This window comes from Talaromyces proteolyticus, assembly GCF_021365285.1.
Source record: "Talaromyces proteolyticus strain PMI_201 chromosome Unknown BGW36scaffold_8, whole genome shotgun sequence".
Lineage (NCBI taxonomy): Eukaryota > Fungi > Ascomycota > Eurotiomycetes > Eurotiales > Trichocomaceae > Talaromyces > Talaromyces proteolyticus.
The window spans coordinates 2059836-2083065 of record NW_025764284.1 but is presented as its reverse complement, the minus strand read 5'-3'; the positions used below and the strand labels follow the sequence as shown (position 1 = coordinate 2083065).

General features: G+C 43.9%; 10 protein-coding genes across 10 annotated transcripts; 5 read left to right on the top strand and 5 right to left on the bottom strand.

The window, feature by feature from the left end:
• Positions 1 to 596: 596 nt before the first annotated feature.
• On the bottom strand, positions 597 to 1772 carry BGW36DRAFT_398809 (GPR1/FUN34/yaaH family-domain-containing protein; the record flags this gene model as incomplete). The annotated part of the gene is made up of 6 exons (XM_046218453.1): positions 597 to 838; positions 897 to 1121; positions 1215 to 1250; positions 1304 to 1368; positions 1418 to 1505; positions 1568 to 1772. The coding sequence occupies 6 exons, from the start codon at positions 1770 to 1772 to the stop codon at positions 597 to 599; spliced, it is 861 nt and encodes a 286-aa protein (XP_046070777.1).
• Positions 1773 to 4881: 3109 nt separating this feature from the next.
• BGW36DRAFT_266368 (nitrogen assimilation transcription factor nirA) lies at positions 4882 to 6833 on the bottom strand (the record flags this gene model as incomplete). The annotated part of the gene is made up of 3 exons (XM_046210127.1): positions 4882 to 6607; positions 6662 to 6750; positions 6804 to 6833. Coding segments are annotated over 3 exons (1845 nt in total), but the record flags the coding sequence as incomplete, so codon positions are not given.
• Positions 6834 to 7244: 411 nt separating this feature from the next.
• On the top strand, positions 7245 to 8501 carry BGW36DRAFT_398807 (tricarboxylate transporter; the record flags this gene model as incomplete). Its single annotated transcript, XM_046218452.1, has 8 exons — positions 7245 to 7311; positions 7377 to 7397; positions 7473 to 7527; positions 7570 to 7604; positions 7671 to 7818; positions 7868 to 8112; positions 8146 to 8285; positions 8418 to 8501. The coding sequence occupies 8 exons, from the start codon at positions 7245 to 7247 to the stop codon at positions 8499 to 8501; spliced, it is 795 nt and encodes a 264-aa protein (XP_046070775.1).
• A 511-nt stretch (positions 8502 to 9012) lies between these two features.
• BGW36DRAFT_361317 (uncharacterized protein) lies at positions 9013 to 9339 on the top strand (the record flags this gene model as incomplete). The annotated part of the gene is made up of 1 exon (XM_046214266.1): positions 9013 to 9339. One exon carries the CDS (start codon positions 9013 to 9015, stop codon positions 9337 to 9339), a length of 327 nt encoding a protein of 108 aa, XP_046070774.1.
• Positions 9340 to 10124: 785 nt separating this feature from the next.
• Positions 10125 to 11591, bottom strand: BGW36DRAFT_453705 (betaine-aldehyde dehydrogenase; the record flags this gene model as incomplete). The annotated part of the gene is made up of 1 exon (XM_046221878.1): positions 10125 to 11591. One exon carries the CDS (start codon positions 11589 to 11591, stop codon positions 10125 to 10127), a length of 1467 nt encoding a protein of 488 aa, XP_046070773.1.
• A 620-nt stretch (positions 11592 to 12211) lies between these two features.
• On the top strand, positions 12212 to 13816 carry BGW36DRAFT_299438 (cytochrome P450; the record flags this gene model as incomplete). Its single annotated transcript, XM_046211534.1, has 1 exon — positions 12212 to 13816. One exon carries the CDS (start codon positions 12212 to 12214, stop codon positions 13814 to 13816), a length of 1605 nt encoding a protein of 534 aa, XP_046070772.1.
• A 707-nt stretch (positions 13817 to 14523) lies between these two features.
• Positions 14524 to 15420, top strand: BGW36DRAFT_398805 (putative alcohol dehydrogenase; the record flags this gene model as incomplete). Its single annotated transcript, XM_046218451.1, has 3 exons — positions 14524 to 14988; positions 15053 to 15094; positions 15151 to 15420. The coding sequence occupies 3 exons, from the start codon at positions 14524 to 14526 to the stop codon at positions 15418 to 15420; spliced, it is 777 nt and encodes a 258-aa protein (XP_046070771.1).
• A 547-nt stretch (positions 15421 to 15967) lies between these two features.
• BGW36DRAFT_463173 (beta-lactamase-like protein) lies at positions 15968 to 17323 on the bottom strand (the record flags this gene model as incomplete). The annotated part of the gene is made up of 3 exons (XM_046222199.1): positions 15968 to 16593; positions 16664 to 16927; positions 16996 to 17323. The coding sequence occupies 3 exons, from the start codon at positions 17321 to 17323 to the stop codon at positions 15968 to 15970; spliced, it is 1218 nt and encodes a 405-aa protein (XP_046070770.1).
• A 391-nt stretch (positions 17324 to 17714) lies between these two features.
• BGW36DRAFT_299884 (flavin-binding monooxygenase) lies at positions 17715 to 19817 on the top strand (the record flags this gene model as incomplete). The annotated part of the gene is made up of 4 exons (XM_046211575.1): positions 17715 to 18364; positions 18425 to 18678; positions 18741 to 18877; positions 18939 to 19817. The coding sequence occupies 4 exons, from the start codon at positions 17715 to 17717 to the stop codon at positions 19815 to 19817; spliced, it is 1920 nt and encodes a 639-aa protein (XP_046070769.1).
• Positions 19818 to 20137: 320 nt separating this feature from the next.
• Positions 20138 to 22756, bottom strand: BGW36DRAFT_398803 (cyclohexanone monooxygenase; the record flags this gene model as incomplete). Its single annotated transcript, XM_046218450.1, has 10 exons — positions 20138 to 20196; positions 20572 to 20985; positions 21053 to 21162; positions 21226 to 21365; positions 21416 to 21514; positions 21568 to 21704; positions 21765 to 22018; positions 22082 to 22326; positions 22385 to 22427; positions 22503 to 22756. The coding sequence occupies 10 exons, from the start codon at positions 22754 to 22756 to the stop codon at positions 20138 to 20140; spliced, it is 1755 nt and encodes a 584-aa protein (XP_046070768.1).
• Between the last annotated feature and the right edge of the window lie 474 nt (positions 22757 to 23230).

Sequence of the window (23230 nt, the reverse complement as noted above, 5' to 3'; positions counted from 1 at the left end):
GATATGAGCAAAAGCATGCAGCATATAAAGTTGACCGACCTGGCAAACCAAACATTTAAGATCATGAGCGAATGGTTCAGATTTTCCATATCAAGATCGAAGAAATCGAATATTTATTAGATGAGGCTGTCAGATATTCTCAGTTTTGCGCGTGATCATTAATACCCACGTTCTGTAATAGCAATGAAAGCCTTCAGAAAGATCTTAGCATCTTATTGTTTCTAGACCATGATTGGAGATATTATAAAATATTCATCTTAGATTTGATCAATATGTTCCTATATGCTACAGATTTGCTATAAGATTTCACAACGGTCCTAATCATTAGAACCAATAAGAGCTTGTTCAGTTATATCTTACGTTTATTACTTCTTGTCTTATCTACTACGGCAACCCGCTTCCCCCCACTCAACAAAATCTTGACCACTATCACTTCTACCTTAATCTTTAAAACTTGCGTTATGAGTCGAGAAATGCACATAATGAGAACCATTGCTCTTCCCTGCATTGGTCTGGAATGTATCCAACGTTGTTTCATCTTTTTCCGAAGCGGGTTGGACTACATAAAACTTGATATCCGACTGCCACAGTATGTATTAAACCATGTCAGACTTTCCTTGTTTTCTTACCTTGTCATTTGCCCCATTGATAACTGTAGATAAGTCCCCAAGGGGAATTACAATAGGAAAGTCGACTGAAGCAAGTACCAGAGCAACGAATATGTAGAATCCGATCAAACTCGCCGCCAGCAGCAGACCGGCGCCGACATGCTGAAGTTGTGTGGCGTATACCACATCACCGCGAGCGATAGCAAAGAAAGATGCAGTTAGACAGCCAACTTTAGCCAAAATTAGCCAATATAATCTTCTAGGATGGATTACTTTTCATTTACTTACCCGCGGGAATGAAGACAATGAACAACGAGAATAAGCTCACATTCGTTCGGATGCTTGCGATGCCAAGGACAATGAGGACAATCAAGATTGCCACCATAAAAAATGCAAAAGTGGCAAAAAACGCGGCGTTCATGCCCTTAGCTGGATCTGAAGGATCTGGAGAGTAGGCGCCGTACGCGTTGAAACTAGGTTGTAGGGTAGCGCCGAAGGAAAACCAGAAGCCCCCTGCGCATCACATCAACACCCATGAAGTATAGGCCAGATTACGTTTAAAGACGACCGCAAGTAATCAGACGTACCAGTAGGAGGAATGCTTACCGAAGATTGCAAATACGATGGCAGGGTAAGTGTTTCCTATTGACGCTTATCAGCGAGAGTCATAATTCACGCCCATTTCCGTCAATTACCTAAAATCCATTCGCCAACGGCCCCTAATATCAAGAGAAGACCTCCCATAAAGACAAGAGAACCACTATGAGCTATTAGCTGGACAGTATTTTTCCTTGCGAGATTGAGCTTACACATTTGCAGCGTCAAGTCCCCCTGCACCGTCCCAACCCAACACCACCATCGAGAATGGGGTAGAACAGATCAGGAAGCCACCCAAGGCTATTAAAGGGTCAGTCAGGTGAAAAGCGAACCGAAATAAAAGCCACCAGTAACAACAGTACCGATTGGAGTAGGGTTTCCGAACGTCTGTCGCAATTCTCCTTTGACTCGATTGCGAGGGGAAAGGTACAACTGTTCGAACAGCTCCGGTGGGATTGAAACACTTCCTGCTGTTCTAATGCGTTGCAATGGATCGATTTCCTTTGTCGGAGAAGGCGTTGGAATGATTGGCTCATGGTGGTTCTCCTCGGCGGCGGTAAAGGACATTTTGCTCATAGTAATTAAAAATGTTACCTCAAGATGCGGAGAAAATGGAAGTTTTATTGAGTGTGCTTCTTAGAAAATGGAGTCCGTGTAGTCGAAGAAGCCATGTAGACACAGGGCCCGCGGGTTTTATAAGCTTATCTCTCTCATTGTCGTGTTTAAGGATAGTAATCTCAAAGCACCTGTATACAACTATGCCGAGCTGGGGATTACCCGAGTGAGAGCGGAGTTGTGGATTCGGCAATCTGGGGTTTTAGTAATGCGGGGAATGTGGATATCTGGAGAAACTATGTTCTAGTTTGGGCCATATTATTGAAAGGCCAGTTCCCAAAGTGCCGTACATCGGCAATGGGAGACACCACTGGGTATTTGATAATTTTATTTCATACCAAAGATACCGAAACCTTAATATGACCTGTATTAAAAGAATTTAGATATTTGTACAAAAGGTTGATTGACATGCTTGGGCATGTTCTTAATTTCAACTGGGAGTAAGAATATTATGTTGCAATTTAATCGATTATAAGACTTAATAGGGTAAGTATATAAATTAAAAATCTGTTTTATTATAGAATATAATAGCTAAATGCAGTATATGTATATGTTGTAGTGAACTTGGATTAGTTGAGATATTGTGGGTAAGATTTACTGAGAGAGACCGAACAGGAGATTTGGTAGTGCCAGTGGCTGGGTGGTTGAGTACTTCTATTTCGTTTTTTCTAATAGCATCTGCTATAATATTCATTGGTTGTGGTTTATCGATTCTTGTGACAATAAATTAAATATCAATATGCTATAATAACGTAAATAATTAAAGATCTTTTTATTATAGAATTAATTAATATTTTTATTAAGTAAAATTTAATATATAATGGAATATTATAAGAATGTAAATTATTATAACATTTAGTAAATCTTATTAATAGTAAAACTGATAGAATTATATTATAGTATTATAATTAATAATCTTCTTTCAATTGTTATGTAAAGGGATCTTTTGTAAGGCCTGGCAGCCGCGAGAGCTGCAGGCTCACAGAGGCTTATAAGCGTGCCAACCCTGGAATTGGGCAATGGCCCAATTACCTCAGTATTACTTTTTGGCATTTAGAGGTTGGCAGTACCAAGGAGCCTTACATCTTTATCTAGTTGTTTTCAGAGATATTGGTAAAGTCTTTATCTTATTAGATATTGTAAGTGTTTGTTATTGCTATTAAATTTTTTAGCTATGTTAGATTTGTTATTATAGATTCTTATTTTATTATATAGGATATATAATATATCTGTTATATTGGAAGTAAGAGAAGTGATATGTTTTTTATTCTATGAATCTTAGAATGGCTAGCTTATTAATAATTATAATGATATATCATTAAAGGATCTAAATTGATATATATGTGTATTTTTGAATTTTGAAATTTATCCTAAGCAGGTCTGTTTAGAATAGCTCATTTATAATCAGTAGGATTATATATTATGATATATGAAAACTTATAGTCTATATTTAATAATTCAAAAGTAATTAATATAAAAATTATAAAAATCTAAAATAATTAAGATATTACCTAATATTAACTATTATTTTCTGATTTTTAGAAGTAAATATTTATATTAAATCTTAAGTTATAAAAATAAAAAAGATATTATGATATTTATAAAAGATAAATTTTCTTATAGTATTAAAAGTATTTAAAAATACAAGGTTAAGATTGGGTTATATATGTTGATGCTTCCCTAATAGAATAGTGCTTGAATGGTAATCGAACGAGATTCAAAAGTACAACTTCTCCGCACTTCAGTCATTGCCGATGTAAACCTTATGTATTCTAGAAACCCGTACCGGAAACTGTCACCCCGTCTCGGGATCACACAGGGCGAGCTCATAGCAGTGGTAATATTAAGTGCATGTTCAATGTACATGAACTCTCCATGCGTACATGAGGATTCTCCCTGTTGTCAATAGGGTTCATATTGAAGTACATAAATATTTATGAAAAGAAATCATTATTGACAGATAAACCGCACTATATTGAATACGGTTTAACATCATATCAAAAATATAATAAACACATATATCGATTTAAAAATAACCCTAAAAATTAAAGAAATATAATTTTTTGGCAATTTTTGAGAAGTAAAGATATAAACGATTGGTCTGCTTGAAGATTACTGTCTATATACTTAATTCCAGATTTTTTTCATATACAGAGCAGATGGAACTCGGAGCTAACGAAAATCGTGCGGTATCCGCTTCCATTGTACTCTACTTGTAGCGGCCCAGGAGTGGGTGTTCCCTAGGACTCGCAGTCGCTTCAAAGCATGTGATATGATTAATTACGGATCGACTTTTGAGGATGAAAGTATTCTTTAGTAATATTCAAAAATAAATGAGAATCGTCATTCTTAAGGCTGCGTCCTTGGGAATGGTGAGATCTGCCGTTAGTCAAATTGTGAAAATGTAGAAAGCGACGTATTAATGGAGCATATACACGCTTAAATTTGCTCGCCTACAAACGAACCACGGTTATCGGATGCGAAGACTTACCGAGCGATGATCCAACGCCGCGGCCAGTTCAAACCATAGTCGTTATATTTAGTTTATATTAGATATATTAATATTTATTACCAACTATTTTTAATATCCAGATCCAATATAACAGACAAATAAACACTTTTGCCTTGTTTTAAAGATGAAATTGCAATTTCTCTGACCTGGATTCTGCAGTTATCAATTTCCAAATTAACGCACACGGCCTGCCTCCTAGTCACTGTCATCACCTGTCCATATTCTCCATATTCTCCGTATGACATTGCGCTATAATAGTTCTCGTCACATGGTACACAGGTTGCCATTAACTCCCTGTAAGTTGGCTGCCTAGTTAGAAATGCCATCGAGGCAGCCCCCTTGATCAACCGATTGGATGAGTGCCTGGTGATCGATAAGTTGGTCATTTAAGGGATAAGGAAACATCTCGATTAGTGTATCGATATCTAGGTCAAATAGAGTGTTGCCTGAGGCAGCTGGTGATTGACCTGTGGTACGATTTAGATGTTCGTGTATGATAAACAAGTTACGACAGGGATAGATATTTTTGGAATACTCACTAGGAATGTCTTTTACGTTATTTACATGCATTAGGTTTCTTATCAGTTGTTCAGACCTCATCAGGGCTGGGTTGATAGAACTCATCTCGTTCAACATGCTCAGCGTTGATAGTAGCATGGCATGTCTTTGCCCCCCCTGCTGTAAAACTGCATCTCTGACATGGATGGTGCATGCCACGTATGCACAGTAGCCTAGCAGGTACGGTGCTTTATATAGTGCATACCATTCTCTCCATTTGTTTATGATACCTGTGGTACTTGCAGCTGCAGTAGAACAAGCTCTCCACGAACTGGCGGGCGGAGATGTAGACCGTAAATGACTGTTGGAAATGAAAGGGCGATGAAGTAAGATAACCAATGAATGGTAAGTACTATGCAAGACCATGACATTTGGAGTCACCCTTTTGGAGGCCATTGCGCCATCAGAATACCACGGTTCGAACTTCAGGCATTCTGGCAACTTAGCGTACCAGTCGGACAGAGCATGGTCTAGCTCCTGTAGGTGGAGCTGCGGGTTAGATGGCCTAGCACCAACAACATAGAAACAGTTGATGATACGTGCCATGAGTTGTGATAGAAGACAAAAGTGCTGAAATGCTGAAATGCTAAAGGTAGGAATTGGTGAAATCGACGGTAGTGGATAAGAGCTGCCTTGAGTATCAACATATGGGCTCCAAGACTCTAACTCTTCCATCGTGTCGAGGAGTTCGGTGGAGACGTGACTATCACGAATCTGAATTGCCATTGGTCGACCAAGGTATAAGCATTGTAGCTTATCTGTTATAAATGCTGCCCAGAATGCTCTACGCCGAATTTCAATCTCTTCCGGATCCAGATCAGGTATCTGAATGTCCAGATGTAACCCGAGATCAAAGGCCATTCGAATGGCGAGACCGGTATGTATCCAACTTTTAGACATCTCGCCACGAGCAATGTATGCAGAGCCAAGATGAAGGAGCCCCACTATAGTTGGAATTGAGGCACTATCCAGGAGCGAGTCTCGGTAGAGCAACTCTTGACATCTGCGAAGGAATCGACTTCCTGCTGTCTGGGGAAGGGATTCATCGTCCCGCAATTCTACACGGTCCGAGAACTTGGAGCCTGACGCAAAGATAGCATTGAGTAAGAATCGCGAATAATATCGGCCTCCGGACATCAAGTCCCTCGTGAATGCTGGGCGATACGTCAGAAGGAAGCTATGATGCTGGCGATTCCAATGTAAGTGCAGGAGATGAATAGCCAGATCCGGTGAAATGCCGTCGAAATGCCCGCGCTCTCGTAATTCGTATTCCTTCTGGCGCTCAAGCACAGCATTTGCGATTAGCAGATTTCGCACCTCTCGGGCCGGTTGTCTATGCATCCGAGATGTGTCTGGGCTGTTGTGTAGCCCGGACGTGGGACCGAAGACGCCGACACGGCCCTGAGCGTCCGCCGATACAAATGGGGAGGCGTCGAGATCGTCATCCGATGAGACGCTTTCAAATTGCTCGGGATCATCATTGCGGAGGTGACTGATGGTGAAAGGCTCGTCATCTTCAATATGATTCCGAGTCTCCTTATTCTCACAGGGCCCCCTTGAGGCATCGTTGCCTAAAGTCCTAACCGAACCGTCATCTATTGTTATTTCTTTGAGCAGAGAATTCCTTGTTGTCTCGTCGGCTTCCTTTATTTGTATCAGGGTACTCTCCAAGCATTCTATCTTGGTTTTCAGAGCGCTGATAGCAGCAGCAGATGGCCTGCACGAGGTATGATGAACAGGCGTCTGGCTGGGAGCAAAATGGCATGCTTACCTTGGCTTCCCTGCTTCCCGAGAGTAGATGCATTGCCGTTTATGCGTTTGACAAGGCTGACAGGACGGGGTTCCTCGATCACATTTAATCTACATATAAAACATCAAGAGATGGGCTGAGAAAGTAGGGGAGTGTAGCGCACTTTCCTTGTCCGGCAACTATTACAGGCACGGCCCCGATTTCCTTCATTTTGCTCACGCATTTACCGCAACTTAGAGGAAGCTCGCGTGTGTCCAATAACGGAGATGCTTTGTATTAATAGGTGGAAGGTTTGATTCCGTAGATGAGAGTAGAAATTGCAGGAGTCTCTTTTTTATTCAGTACGTGGCGGAAAAGTCGAACCGAAACCCGTGCCGGACGGTCTGAAACCGATAGCCGGACGCCGGGGAACAATGCTTGTAATTGACGTAGCAGCTCCTAGCTAAGAACTTTTCATTCTCAGGTGGACCCCATTTTTTCAACTTGCTTCGTGCAAAGGATGGCTTTCAACCATTCGCCCACTGTCTTATCTCTCCTTAGATTTAGCGTACTATGAAATTTCTCATACTACGTCGTGGAAAGTGGTCACTAGAAGTCAAGAAAAATGTCCAACACACCGTCGCCTACGCCGTCTGTTATTGCATGCTGCATTGCAGGCGCTACAGAGATAGGTGCGTATGACTTTACCCCATCCCCTAATCTCCTCGTCTCCCTATACCTAACCTGGATCCTCTAGCTATTACATATCTAGCAGAATGTGAGGTGGCTCTATTCTAATACTTTAACTTCATTTGCTAGGTACTAAGAAAGTCGTCTATTTGTTACGAACTAGTTGCTAAAACACGGTCACAATTGAATCGGCGACTGGGAGAGGGACAGAAACTGCCGTAGCCTCCTTTCGGACGCGAATGGTACACTGGTTGCAATAGTGCAATCGTAGGAAACGCTATAAAAGTCGCTATTAGTAAGCCACATATAGTATAACTGGCTCTCCCAATGTTACTTCCTCTAATATAAGCCGTTTTAAAAGGACTCGTTGCGTACGAGCGCATTGTATCTCTTCTTAAGGATGAAACGGGATACCTTACACCGATCCAATCCTCCCTTGCTGGTCTAGGAGCTGGTTGTTTAGAAAGTGTACTCGCAGTCACTCCATCGGAAAGCATAAAGACGATCTTGTAGTTGAGCTGTTCAGGATGGAGTTTACTGATAGCTGACACCCCCTAGAATTGACAACAGGAAATCGGAAGAGCCATGGATGAGGGGAATGGTGCATTGTGCAAGTGTCGTTGTTCGTGAGAGAGGGTTCAGTAGCCTTCTTCAGGGTTTGGTACCGACAACTGTAAAGCAAGCTGCAAATTCGGCTACCAGGTTTACCACATACACGACGATTCGGGATATGTGGCAGAAGCGGCTACCTAAGGATCAGAAGCCCGATGCAGTGGCGATATTTGCCATTGGTGCAATGGCAGGTCTGATCACTGTTTATGCGACCTAACCGATAGATACCATAAAGACGAGGATGCAGAAGATTGATGCAAGAAGAGCGTATCAAAATAGCTTCGATTCTGTGGTCAAGGTGGTGAGGAACGAAGGCTTTTCTGTGCTGTCGTCCGGCGCAGTACCGAGATTAGCAAGATTGATGGTATATTCATCTTCCCCTTCCAAGCCTTGCAAATACTTTCCTGTTTTCCCACACCATGCCCATTTGATACATCATTCCCCGTGAATTTTCTCTGATACAAGTGTATAAGTTACCTGCTAACCTTTTTTTCAGGTGAGTGGAGGGGTTGTCTTCACAGCCTACGAGAAAAATGTCGACTTCCTTGGGTTGATAGACCCACAAAGTCAATGGATCTGAACTTGTGAAAAATAGGTACATCTTAGTGCAATAGAATAATACTGGTTTTACATGGATGCTTCTAATTTCGACAGATAGACGTGTCTGGTGAACGAACAATTTCAGATCCTGGGGATAAAAGGAGCTAGCCTGGTTTCATGACCAATTTGGGAAGGTCTTTGCCGAAAGCCGGCCAAAAACGTCCTAGATCCAACCGATAACTGGGTCTTCATAATACATCTTCCATAAATGTAAGGATGATTTCTCCTAATCCCTCTACCTATAATTAAAAGTTATCATAATATCTCGGTCTCTGCGCCCAAGGCATTCCCGGCAAAAGACGATTTATCAGAAGCCCAAAATCTAAAATACAACATAGTCACATCAACTTGGATATTTCGATCCCATCATAGCAAGCTTCCCTCAGTACAGTAGTTTATGTCTAACTTCCTGTTCTAATGCAACATGATAGGCATTCCTCGTTGAATTCCTGGATCTCCCAATCAGCAGTCTTCATCCTCATCCAGAAAACATGGCTCAATACAAATACGAATATCTTGTCACAGTCCATGATCATCCTGGGCTTCTTGCAACGCGTTTGGCCGCGAGGAAAAGGCATCTTGCGAAGCTTGCGCCACGTATCAACGCTGGTCAAATAGTGTTTGGTGGTGCGATCCTCGCAAAAGAGCCGGTAGAAAACCAGGACCCAGAGTTCACAGGTAGCGTGATGCTTATAAAGGCGAATAGCAAGGAGGAGGTTAAGGAGATCATTTTGGATGACGAGTATGCAAAGGGATTGTGGGACTTGAGCCAACTTGATATTATACCCTTTCGGTGTGCGGTGCGCACTGCGATCTAGTGACGGGCAAGGGTATCAGTATAGAAAGTAAATATATGAAGAAACTGCTGGCGGAATTACAGCTCGATTTACTCGTTACAATACGATGTATTTCATGACCCCTTATCTAAAATTTAGATTGTATCAAAGAGCACCCATTTCTGGGGATTTCTGAGAAAAGCTTTACCAATATTTTCAAGAGTTAGGTGATTTAGGCGATCCGGCCCCAGCTTTCAGATACAATCTGCAGAAGAAAAAGTTGGTGTCCTTTGGCGCAATTGGGTGGAGAATTCCCTTTACTCTCTAAATCAACTCAGAACCGCTTTTATGCCGAGGAAAGCTGCAATAATACTGTACACTCAAGAGGAGAAGTGCATCTACAAGTTTGGAACTGTGTGCCGCAGCGTTCTAACTTTGTAACCACGAGGTTGTCAGAAGAAGGCACGTTCTTCACACACTAGATGAAAGATTATTTTTCTAGGTATTTAACCTTAATACTCTTTTCGCGCATCTTTATAGTAAAAACTAAATTGTTTTGAAGAGGATGGATGCCTACACATAAAATGTGAATAACGAGATCCTCCGCTGCGAAGCTTAATATTAATCATTGCAAATGTATTAAAGGAGATTCAAATTTCGAATGTGTGACAAGCATCTACTTGTGTAAAATAATAGAATATAAAAAGAGCTGATCATGCTAAAAGGATATAACTTGTGACTTGTTCTTACTATGTTCGTTTCAATGTTCCATGCTAGTTTACTTAGCAAACATTAGAAGGCAATGTTAATACAACGAGAAGCTTCTATCATAACAAGACATTAATGCTCTTGATTTCTGTAAAAGACAACAATTCCTCCAGGCATTCTTCCTTTCCTACTCCAGATTCTTTCGCACCGCCGAACGGAACACCAATAAAGTGTTTTGAGACTTGGTTTATCCAGATGTAGCCAGCCTCAATTTGTCTAACAACCCGCGTCGCTCTGGAGATGTCCCTAGTGAATACAGAGGCCGTCAAGCCGTAGCTAGTATTGTTCACATTCCTAATGAGCTCCCTCTCATCATTCCACTTAAAAATAGACATGACCGGCCCAAAGATCTCTTCCCTCGCAATGCGCATATGTGGTTGAACATCTGCAAATACTGTGGGCTCAATCCAGTAGCCGTTCTCTAACCCAGGGAGGTTTGTTCCAGCCTTACCCCCTGTAACGAGTCGTGCTCCCTCTGACTTGGCGGAGTCAATGTACGACAGGACCCGTTCTTTTGCTGCTGAACTGATTACAGGACCCATGGTGGTCGCTGCATCAGTTGGTACACCCGGTCGGAATTCTTTTTCAATGAAGTCTTTCACTTTTGCAATCACCGTTTCGTAGTGCGACTCGTGTAGGAAAACTCGCGAGGTGGACCCGCAAGACTGGCCTGCCCACGTAAAATTCATCCCACGCGCCACTCCCTCTGCGAGATCTTCTACATCTGCATCTGGGAATGCGAGGAGTGCATTCTTGCCCCCAAGCTCCAGAAGAGTAGGTTTGAGTGTCGCTGCTGCAGCTTGTTGTATGGCTTTGCCTGTGGGAACGCTGCCGATGAGAGTTATTTTTTTGACCAAGGGGTGTACAGTGAGGGCCTTTCCACACTCTGTCTTGCCTGGAAGGATGTTGAGCACGCCTGGAGGAAATATAGGTCCCAAAAGCTCGGCCAGGCGGAGGCAGGACAAAGGCGCCTGGTCAGGAGTCTTTACGACGACGGTGTTACCCGCAGCTAGCGGTGCAGAAATCTTGGAGCCTGTGAACTGGATGGGATGATTGAAAGCCATGATTCGCCCTACGACTCCCAGTGATTCTCTAATGGTGTAGTGGAAAGTGTCATCCGATTGGGGAATGGTATCGCCTTTCAGCATGGGTATAAGCCCCGCAAAGTAGTCCAGAGAGGTGGCCCCGACTAGAGCATCGCTCAGCATCTTGCCGAAAGGGTTTCCCGTATTCAAGGAATCAATGTAAGCCAGTTCTTCGGCATGTTCCCGGAGCAACCCAGCTGCCCTTCGCATGTATTGTGCTCTTTCAGCTGGGGGTGTTGATCGCCACTTGTGGAAAGCTTCATGTGCTGCAGCAACAGCGGCATCGACATCTTCTGCTCCGGCGACAGCTACTTTGATTATAGGCCGACCAGTGGCTGGGTTGAATGTCTCCTCGTAGGTTCCATTCAGAGGTTTGTTCCACTTCCCATTGTAAAACAGGTCCAGATGTGATGGCAATGGATGTGTTTCGAAGGTAGCCATGGGAATGTAGGATTGGGCGATTCACGTCTTTTTTGTTTCTACTTTGCGATACAGGGAAACGTGACCATGAGCGATTGGAATCATTTATTCCTTTCAGAATTCCGTTTAATTATTGTTGCATACACTATACTATATTGCAGTTCACACCACAGCCGACCGTATCCGTTGTCGGCTACCCGTTCCTATAGATGATGGAGGGTCCCGCATCACACCTCAAAAGCCCTCCATAGCCGGAGCCTTCGATTCCGGCGGTATTGTACTCAGCTCCAATTCCTGATCCGCATTACCGGGGCTCCCATTCCGATCGGAACTTCCCAGTCCGACTCGATAAAGAAGTATATGGTTTTCTGCATGTAGTCATGTGTGGCAACTAAGACATGGGCAGGTAACAGATAAAAAACTCGCCTGCAGCCGATGTATTTTACATGGAATTTTTCTGTTAGAGTAGCTATTAGTGTAAGAAATAACTGTAAAACGCAATATGGACGACCGTCAAGGACTTTTGGGAGAAGCCATCTCTAGGATGGCCTCGCTTAGTACGTCTTCTCTGAACATTGGTGACTTTGACAAAACATCAGAGTCATTCTAACATCTCCTCTATTACAGACATCTATGCATATATGGCCCTCGCAGCCATTGCTTTCTTTTCCTATCCAGTGGCCATTTATTGGATTGACTCGAAGAAGCTGCGGCGCTTTCCAGCAGCGAGCATTTTTGCTCCACTCACTTGTCTCTGGATCTTCTCTCATTCACTGAGACGTCGGCGATACAGAACCGTCTACGATGCACATCAGAAACTGGGTCCCGTGATTCGACTCGCACCAGACCTTTTATCATTCTCTGACGCAGAGGCGTGCAAAGAAATCTATAGTCATCAGGCTCCTGTCGTCAAGGCTGAACTCTATTCCAACCTCGGCAATGGAGTTCCTTCGATGTTTCAGATCATTGGCAAGACTGAACACGGAAAGAGAAGGAAAATGCTATCACACGTTTTCTCAGCCAGGAAAATCCACGAGAAGGAGCCTCGAGTTCTCGAATTGGTGAAGACCTTGTGCCGTGATCTGGAAATCAAATCTCGCGGAGAGCAGGTTGCACCTACGGATGAATATCCGGCTGTGAATGGAGCTTTCGATATACGACCATGGATGAATATGTTCTCTTTCGACGTTATTACGGCAGTCTTTTGGTCGCACTCATATGGCTTCCTGGAACGAGGTAATGATCGCGCACCGGCAGTGGATCTTAAGAACAAGGTCTTTGAAGTTCATGCCATGGACGCCGCACACTCTAATACGAACTTTATCGTTCCATTTGCCCATTTGCCACGAGTCTGGTGGAAACTCTCACAAATACTCTTCAATAACACCCATGGAGCCCAATCGGCGAAGAACTTCCGATCCATGGCTCGATTCGTCGTCGTACGACGAATCAAAAACCCCCCAGCCGAACCAGATCTGTTCTCCAGTATCCCTCTGAAGCCTTCCGAAAAGCATCCAAACACGCTCACCTCTGAGGAACTGCTCTCGGAGTGCTCAACCATGTTGAGTGCTGGTGCAGATACTACCCAAACATCGCTGACAAATTGCCTATACCACCTTTTAAAAAACTCCTCCAAGCTGATTAAATTGCGGAAAGCTCTTCTCTCTTCAGTACCGCCGGAATCGCAGCCTGTTGCGAGCTATACTGAACTGCAGAATATACCCTTCTTGAAGGCAGTCCTGGACGAAAGTTTCCGCTGCAGCCCACCACTTGGCTTTGGTCTTCCGCGACTTGTTACCCAACCCGGGATGACCATCCAGGGTCATTATATCCCCCCTGGCGTCGTCGTGAGCTCCCCGCTCTATAACATCCATCACGATGAAACCCTCTTTCCAGAGCAGTGGAAGTTCATTCCCGAACGATGGCTTGAAGGTGCAGACCCGGACTATACCCCCTCCACGGAAGAGACAGAAAACCTCAAGGCATACGTTCAACCATTTAGTCTTGGTGGTCGATCATGCATTGGTCGCAACATGGCTTACATGGACCTCAGCATCGTCATTGCTGCGTTAGTCATGGCATTTGACTGGGAACTACGCGATAAAAACCGGGAGATGGAGTACGTGGAAAAACTGGTCACTAACCCAAAAGAGTTATGGGTCAAAGCGAAGTTGAGGGATGGTATGGATATCAATTCACAGCTAAAGAGACAAGCCTCCGCTTCAGCCCCGAATCAAGCGTCCTAACGCTTTTTCATGTAGCGAGTGTTACGAGGTGTTTGCCACGGACTTTTATTTTATATTTTCTCTCCGCGCCTTTTTTTTTCATTTTGAAGACCCCAATGAGAAATGAAATGACACCGCCCTCGGCGATAAATAGAAAGCAATTTTATAACGTAAATGAATTCCCCATTTTCAAATTAGCCCTTGCAAACGCATCTTCTAAAAGAATACTATGACCTGGGTGTAGTTTTTCATTTACCAAAACGCTACCGACGCACGGTAGATCTCTGGACGGTAGAGGCAGTGATTCGATGCTACTTTCGCTCGGCTCGGCAATCTAGGCCACGTAGAATGCGTAGTACCAATAATACTCTCAGGATACTCGAAATAGCCGGCTTGTGTAAGGTGTGAAAGCCACCAGTCGGCAACGAACTGTGATATCCAACCTCCCGACATCAACACGTTCATGCTGAGACGTCACGCTAATGTCCGAATGCCGAGCACGTAGAATGAAGGCCTGTGTGACTGTTCGACCGGAGGTAAAATCCCGATATCGCCAATGATGGCCTTCATATCTAAACGATTTAGTTAACAACGTTATGTGCTTATGGTATAAATATTTACTGGTCCGTAAATAGATGACTCTCAAATTAACTGTGGTTCACAAACGAAACAAAAATATACCCAAAAGCTAAAAGTTAAGAAATAGAAAATCCGTATTCGATCACACAATGGGTCGCTTGCAAGGTAAGGTAGCGATCATCACAGGGGCAGGTTCTGGGTTTGGGGAAGCTATTGCACATGGCTTCGTCGTCGAGGGAGCCCGTGTCATTGTTGCAGATATCGATGTCCTGAATGGGCAGCGAGTTGTTCAAGACATTTCTTCCAAAGACTACTCTAGTGGTGGCTCCGCAGAGTTTCTAGAGACCAATGTGACGAAAAGAAGTGAATGGGAGAAGGTCTTGGACGTGGCGAAAGCATCCTTTGGCAAATGTGATATTGTTGTCAATAATGCAGGAACAACATACAAGAAGCAGCCTAGTGCGGAAGTGTCCGAGGCAGATTTTGACAAGGTCGTGACTGTCAATATAAAAAGCATTTACCTCAGTGCTTCAGTTTTGATGCCTTACTTTGTGAAACAGAAGTCGGGGGTTTTTCTTAGCACCTCATCTGTGGGTGGCATGCGAGCCAGACCTGTAAGTGTTCCTGACGTTCAGATTTAAAGCTCACAATGGAATGCTGATGGCATATCGTCTACAGGGACAAGTACTGTATGCCGGCACTAAAGGCTTTCTTAACACGGTGAGCGGGTTTAACAGCGGTCCTTGATAACTACCCTTGGCTAATCAGTAGTTAAGGTCACGCAAGGATTGGCCGCGGAATACGGACCCTTTGGCGTGCGTGTTAATTCGATTTGTCCCTTGTTAGCGGCCACAAGTTTGATGGAGTTATTCACTGGTGTTCCGGATACGCCTGAAGGAAGAGCAGAATTTGCTCAGAGCGTCCCTTTGAGACGCATGGCTCTGCCGAGCGATATCGCGAATGCAGCCGTATATCTCGCAAGTGATGAGGCCTCATTTGTTAGCGGAGTCAATTTCCCAGTGGATGGGGGACGTCTAGCTGCGTAATGAGTTTACGCAAAAATGTTATCCCTTGCTACGGAAGACCCGCTTTATAATTTCTGTTATGCTACCGTATATTCATTGGGATTTACACTATGGTAATCAAGGATATGCTGTTAATTGACGACGACGATGATGTTTCCTAGCAGTTACTTTGTGTATAAAGTTTCCCAAAGAAAACCTGACTTATTGAGTTGCACAAGATCCCAGAGCCCCTATTGTGCCTACTCCTGTCGCCAGTCATTAAATTGGATGTATCTCTATAGCAGTACATACGTGAGCGTCCAGGTATTGCTCGGGTATTTATGTATTTATTATTTCTTCCATTGAGTATCATAGCCTCATTGCAAATTTGATTGAGGTTAGATAATTGTATTAAATGGATTTCACTTCGATCTCGATAGTGCAATTCCATGTATCTGAGTTACACCTGGTGCTATTGGGTGAAGTGAGCCGAAGGCATTTGGTATGCCAACGAATTTGGAATGGATATTTCAAGTGAGGAACAAATTAATTCTGGTTAGTGAAAGGAGTGCCGTATACGCCGTCTCACTCATGCTCCTAATGCTTCCCGTCCCTTGACCCCAAGTTCATCCTTTGCTGATGGCCAGTGTTGGCCATCTCTCCAAAATCCTTCGACTGCAAAATTTTCTCCAGCCTGTCCATTATGAGGTAAATGGTTCAACCAGGTCCATGTGATTTTGTCTTTAAGTCCCCGCTGCTTCCAAGAGTTCAGATCATTATCTGGACTGTTGTTCAGGGTCGGAAGCTTCTTGACCAAGTCTTCATCATGTGCCAAGCACACCATAACGTCTGGATGAGAATCGAAAGCGATTAAGCTCTCTACAGACCCTTGTGCCGTTTTTGGGTCAATATATGCGGAGCTGTTGGCGTCGGTGGGTATAAGGAAAAATGGTGTCCTTCTCTCATCCCCAAAACTAGCCATGAAACGTCGAGGATGATTGTCTGTGAAGAGGGTACAAGGACATAAAAGGGGGAAGTTCTTGGCTGGGTCTAAAACACCTCTAGGAATCGGATCCGGCAGTGGCATCTGTTGACTGGGGCGGAAGACCCCGGGAAAATGGCATATATCGCCGCCTAGTAGAAGAAAACTGCTCTCAGGGTCGGCGGTTGTACGAGCTAGCCCACAGATGTGGCCTATGCAGTGCCCTGGTGTGTCTATACATCACCGATTAGATAGAGGTCCTGGCACGCCACCTTAATTTGCAAGTAGCATGGGGAAACTCACCCAGGAGATAAAAAGAACCATCCCCGAAAAAGTCGTGGGCAGGATAATCCCCAATGTGAAGGTCCGTTGAAGCGAAGTCAACTTCCCTCAGAGTGCGATTGGCAAATATCTGGGCCTCAACTGGAGAGTGAGGATCAAGGGGATACCCGGGAAGAATGTTTGGTGCCAACTTGAATCCAGGTCCTACCACCAGCTCAGTAGTGCTCGGAAATGCGGCTGTATTTCCTATATGGTCCCAATGGTAATGGGACCAAACAACAGTGGCTGATAAAAAGCTTTTAGTTTGGTTGTTCATATCACCGCCTAGGAGTCTTGACTACCCGGCTGCTTACATATTTCGTCCAGCTGGATTCCATTTTCTTTCAGAATCTCGGTGACATCTTTCTCAACGCGCAGGGCAGGGATAACTTCAGATAGGCGTTTCTGGAGAATGGCAGGATAGTTCCAATAGTCTTTCCGAATGCCCAGGTCAAACATAATTTTCTTTCCGGACGGCTTATGCTCAACAAGGAATGCGGCCACATATATGTTGAGGTATTCAAGCATCGGTTCTTCTGGCTGAATTAATGGCTTTGAACGAGACACCATAACGCCCGTGGTATCAATCAACCGCACTCGAACGGTGCTTATTGAGCGTGGAAACTGGATTTGACACGCCATAGCTGGGTCTTTCTTGCGGAATATGCGGCGGGAAGGGTGAGCACCATCCCTTGTGCCGGCAACAAAATTTTTACAAGACATGTAACCAGGCTCTGTCCCTGGTAGAGGTCCACAGATTATCACCATACCATTCAGACCTCTAAATTGCCCGGCTGACAATTTTGAATGTGAAGCTCACCTTTCCCCGGCCCAGCCCGATAGTCGGATAAGTTAGGCCGAACCGGCAACTACATGGGGAGAAATTGTGCTCTGGATCCGGGGGAGAGCAGCTTACCCTTTTGAGTCGGCAATGAGCCATGTTTCAAAGGAAACTATGTTGAACAAATAGGTTTGGATTGAATTGTGAAAGTGACTTACCTCAAGATCTATTCCAATTCTAACCGTCTTGACCATGCCAGCCCACGGATTTTCTGAACCACTGCTGAACCCAGTTTTCACGAAATATGGCCTTCCAGGTGAAATAAAAATTGGAAGCAACTCGCTGGGCCCTCATCCATTCTCTGACCATCGCCCTGTACATCATCCCGAATGGGACAAGCCATCCACTTCTGGCTACGTTATTTCCAAACATTTGATTAACGAGCCACCTCTTGGGCACCCGCCATTCAAAATCATCGTTGTCGGAGCCGGTGCCGCGGGAATTGACTTTTTACACCACGCCGTGAAGGACTTTGCAGGGCTAAATGTCGAGTTCGCGGTCTATGACAAGAATCCCGAAATTGGCGGGACTTGGTATGAAAATAGATACCCAGGCTGCGCTTGCGACAACCCTAGCGTCGGGTATACATTTCCCTGGAAAGCGAAGCCTGACTGGACTAGCTTTTATTCATCATCATTAGAAATATGGCAGTACTTCAAGGATATTGTGGATGAGGAGGGCATGATGAAATATATCACCCTTAATACATCTGTTTCCGGTGCAGCATGGGACGAGAAGAAAAGTAAATGGACGGTAACACTTTCTCAGCAGACCGATGGGGGTCTTAAAAAGCAGTGGCAGGAAGATTATGATGTCATTCTCAATGGAAGCGGATTTTTAAAGTATGCTGTTTGCACTTTAATAGCTATGGGACATGAAACAGCTAACACCCGTGCATCCAGCGCTTGGAAGTGGCCAAATATTCAGGGGCTAAAGACATTCAAAGGAGACATTTTCCACACGGCAAACTATAGAGATGGCTTTGACTTGAAAAACAAGAGGGTAGCTGTCATCGGCTCTGGCAGTTCAGGTGTGCAAGTCTGTGCTGCAATCTACCCTGAGGTCGAGAAGCTGTATACTTGGGTGCGGAGTCCCACCTGGATTACCGCTGCCTTTGGTAAGCAATTTGCTGGAAAAGACGGCCAGAACTTTAACTGTAGGTTTAAGTAGGATCTATCTCAAATGGTGTTTTCCTAGAGTAAACTAAAACCCCTTTAGACACGGCGGCCCAGAAAAAGGCATTCAAGGACGACCCAGAGAGCTATCAGCGGTACAAGAAGACTATTGAAAACGAACTAAACAAGAGATTCAAGTTGGTATTGCGCGATACAGGGGAGTCGGACGAAGCGAATGCTGTGGGTTGATTCCCTTCCAAAAACTTCATGTCTAATTTATTGCTAATGTTCCTTATTGCAGTACGCTTTTAAAGAAATGAGCACAAAGCTTGAAAATAAACCTTATTTGAAGGACTTCATCATTCCAAGCAATTTCAATGTGGCCTGTCGTCGGCCTACACCAGGCAATGGCTATCTTGAGGCTCTTGCTGGTGATAAGACTACAGTTTTTACCTCGACCATTCAGGCTATCACTGAAAATGGGATCGTCGATGCTGCCACGGGTGAACATCCAGTTGACGTGATTATCTGTGCCACTGGATTTGATACGTCATTCCGGCCGCAATTTCCCATTACAGGGTTGAAACCTAACGTAACTTTGGCAGAGAAATGGGCTGAATTCCCCGCCAGCTACTTGGGTGTTGGCGTAGATGGTTTCCCTAATTATTTCACTTACTCCGGACCTTTTACACCTGTGGCCCAGGGTTCATTACTACCTATTATAACGCTGCTAACAAATCACTTTGTTACAATTATTAAGAAAATGCGAAAACAGCACATTCGTCGACTGAGCCCGAAGCCACAGGCTGTCGCGGATTTTGCGGAACATGCACGAACATTCCTGCCTCGTACTTGCTGGGCAGATCCCTGCAGCTCCTGGTTCAAGCAAGGGACTAAAGACGGCCCTATTGTTATGTGGCCAGGATCTCGATTGTCATTCTTCGAAATCCTTCATCAGCCAAATTATGAAGACTACGATATCGAGTATTGGAACAAGAATCGATGGTCGTTCATGGGCTCTGGTTTTGTGGATATCGAATACTCTGAGTCTGCGGACTTGACCTGGTATCTTGATGAGTACTCTGGACACAAGGACTGGGTTGGAGGGGTGCCGTTGAACCCGGAAGTGGATGAGTTTAAGGATGTTAATCGTGGTGCAATTCCTGGCACTGCACTGTAAGTGAGAGTTTCATTGACAACATGAGATTGTCTACTTGTGCACAAAAGCTAGAAATACTTAGCGCATGCAGTACCTGCAGGTCAGCTAGATAGACTGTCTTGCACAAGTTGTTACCATCGCATTTTTTAAACTAATATCTTGTGCTATTGGTGTCTAGAAGGGGTCTGTTACTGTAGAAAGCATTTGCAGAGCTTGGACATAGTAGATCACTTGACGAGTACGGAGCCGTGTCTATATATCTCAAATCAAGTTGATAGCTGAAGGAGGCCTATTGAAATATTAATTAATTATATACTTTCATTACTTTCGAACTACAGATTTTAATGTTGCTTCATAACATGTTTTCGAGTCTGGTCATCATTGTCCGATTTTTTCAAGGCTCTTCGGAATCCAATTACATAGCTACAACATTTGAAGGTCTAGAAAAACTGAATTATGCCATTATAAAATATTTACTTTTTGCACTAATATGATAAAAACAATTTAGAACTAACAGCTTATTTCATGCCAGAGATCTTGTGTCAAAACGCCCACCACAGCGTTAAAATGTGACCTATTCGTAGGTGAAAACCTGTACAGACCATGGAGGTATCTGCTTAACTTTCAAGGTGGATCTTGTAATATCTCTGCACTGAGATAGATTTAGGAAACGCAGTATCTATTAACTTCACAGGGCTGGAAGCTCATAAGCTGCTATCAGCCTCAGGAGGTTGGGGAGCAGGCGGCGCTTCTGGAAGCAAACCGTGATGCACACCCAGGTACCACGCTGCGTCACTGCCGTCGTATTCCTTTGTTGAGAATCCATTTCCCATGAAGGAAAACCTATTTTTGCTCAGATACTCGATGTCATAATCTTCATACCTCGGGCACTCCAGAAGGTTTGCCAGCACCATCCTAGAACCCGGGAAAATAGTGAGCACCCCATCCACCGTACCATTCTTGAACCAAGAAGGGCAGGGTCCGGCCCACGCGGTGCGCTTTAGCCAGATATCAGCATGGTCAATAAAGTCCTCGGTTGCGCTCTGCTGTGGGGACATTGATTTGATATTTTCTTTCTGGAGCTTCTTGATGATGGAAAGAATATTATCAATGAATAACTCCACCATGGTAGTGTACGAGCCATGGCCAAACGAAAAGTAAGGACCACCAATGGTGAAATAGTTAGGCACTATCAAGAATAATTGTAAGTAAGGCTGTTTAAAAAGGGCCTGACTAATGTATTAAGGTATACATACTGCCTGGAACAGCCATAGAGAGATAGGAGATAGGTTTTTTCCGTTGAATATCCTGCAAGTTCTTACCGTTTGCCACAATAGGGAACCGCGGAACCCAGCTAGTATCGAACCTGCATAGAGATATATTTAGTTAGTCATTATTTAGTTATGCCAGATGAAGAGTGTCAGCTTGCCCTGTGGCACAAATGATCACATCCACCTCTTGCTCATTGCCGTCGGTATCAATGAATCCTTTGCGTGTAATCTTTTTGACCGAGTCCAGATATGTGGTGACCTTGTCCAAGGTAAGTGCTTCTAAAAAGCCGTTCCCAGGCTAAATTTTATTTTTAGAGTTCGTGTCACTATATGTGGATGCTGACTTACAGTAGGTCTTCGACAGCCAACTTCAAACGTCGTGGGAATTATACGCTCCATTATATCCGTCCGATGAGCCAACTTATTTTTCATTTCCTTGGATGAGAACTACGCATCCATTAATTGGGTTTCATCATTCGATACCATAGACCGGCACACACCTCTTTCGCGAGTCGGGATTCCGGAGACCCAAGTTGGACGGACTTGAAAACTTGATGAATCTCGATCTCCAAATTCTTGCAGTATTCAAGGTACTCTTCGGAGTTTTTAGCAAAATATTGCTTCTGCTCATCGGAGTCTACATATAGGTGATCAGCGATAGTTTCACAAAGCCTCCATGCATTGTGGGACAACATACAATTGAAGTTTTCGCCGTTCGGGCCAGCATATTTTTGAGCAAAGCCGGAAGTCATCCAGGTTGGGGACCGGATCCAGCAGTACAGATGGTCAACTTCATTAACAATTTTGGGGATCACTTGGACCCCGCTACTACCGATTCCAATTACAGCAACTCTTTTGTCCTTTAAATCAGTGTTTGGGTCGTAATTGGCGGTGTGACAAAGCTTTCCCTGGAAGGTGTTAATGCCTTCGATATCAGGCCACCTCCAAGCGCTGTAATCATTTTGTTAATTCGGATGCTAGATACCAGTCCACAGGCATAAAGGTAACTCTTACTTGAGAATACCGCCGCAGTTCAGAAATACGTTGCAAGTATCAATAAATATGGTCCCAGTCAAAAGATTCTTGATTCGAATGTCCCACTGGCCTCTGTCCGAGTCCCAGGTAGCATCTATAACTTCATGGTTGAGGTTGATGTATTGGGAGAGGTTGAAACGTTCCACTACGTTCTTGAAATATTCTAAAATTTCAGGACCTTCGGAGTAGAACTTTGACCAGTGCGGGTTTTTGGCCCAGGAGAACTAAAAAGTCAACCGATCGTACAGTGTGACATGACGAATGTGAAATGGCCCTTCTTACTTGATAGATATGTGATGGTATATCGCAGGCGCACCCAGGATATCTGATTGGTTAGCACTCCATGTGGCTTCTTAAGCGCAAGCCAGATATGTGAATTCAAAACGTCGGAATCACCAACCTGTTCTCATACCACGTACCCCCAACCTCAGGGTTTTTGTCATAGATTGACAAAGAAACATTACGCAACTGGAGCGGGAGGTATTTGGCGAGGCATATTCCCGCCGCGCCAGCCCCAAGAGCAATCACTTTCAATGATCTCTCCGTACCGAACAGAGCTTCCTTGATTTTGTAGCCCTTGCCATTATCCGTTACCCATCCGTATTTCTCAGGTAAAGTTTCGAAATCTGGAATTGACTGGTTTATAGAACCCATTTTACGCAAATCCAGCAAAGCACGTATATGATAGGCGAAGTGATACAATAATCGAGTATGTACAACGACAAAAACTCCTATTTAATAAGTATAATATTCTGTCCGGTCTTTACTTAACCCAGTATTCGTATATTGCAAGCCGAGTCTAACAACGGAGCGACAATGGGATTTCCTAATATGGTCGGTAATCACTCTAACCGGTTGTCAACTTCACGTTCTAGCTCCATTGCAGTCGACCCTTCGATCTGCAGGACTCGATGCAAACAATGCAATATACCTATGATTATTGCCGAGAGCCATAATATTAGTAGTGATTATTTCCATTTCATATTTTTCCCTCTAGAATAAAAGAGTCACTCAAAGCAAGAGTCGGATAATGTAATGTTATTTAAGATGCTGGGCAACCTAGTGTATTCTTCCCTGTCCTTTCCGTTTCGAAGCCGAGTTGATTAACTAATTAGTAATAACAATAAA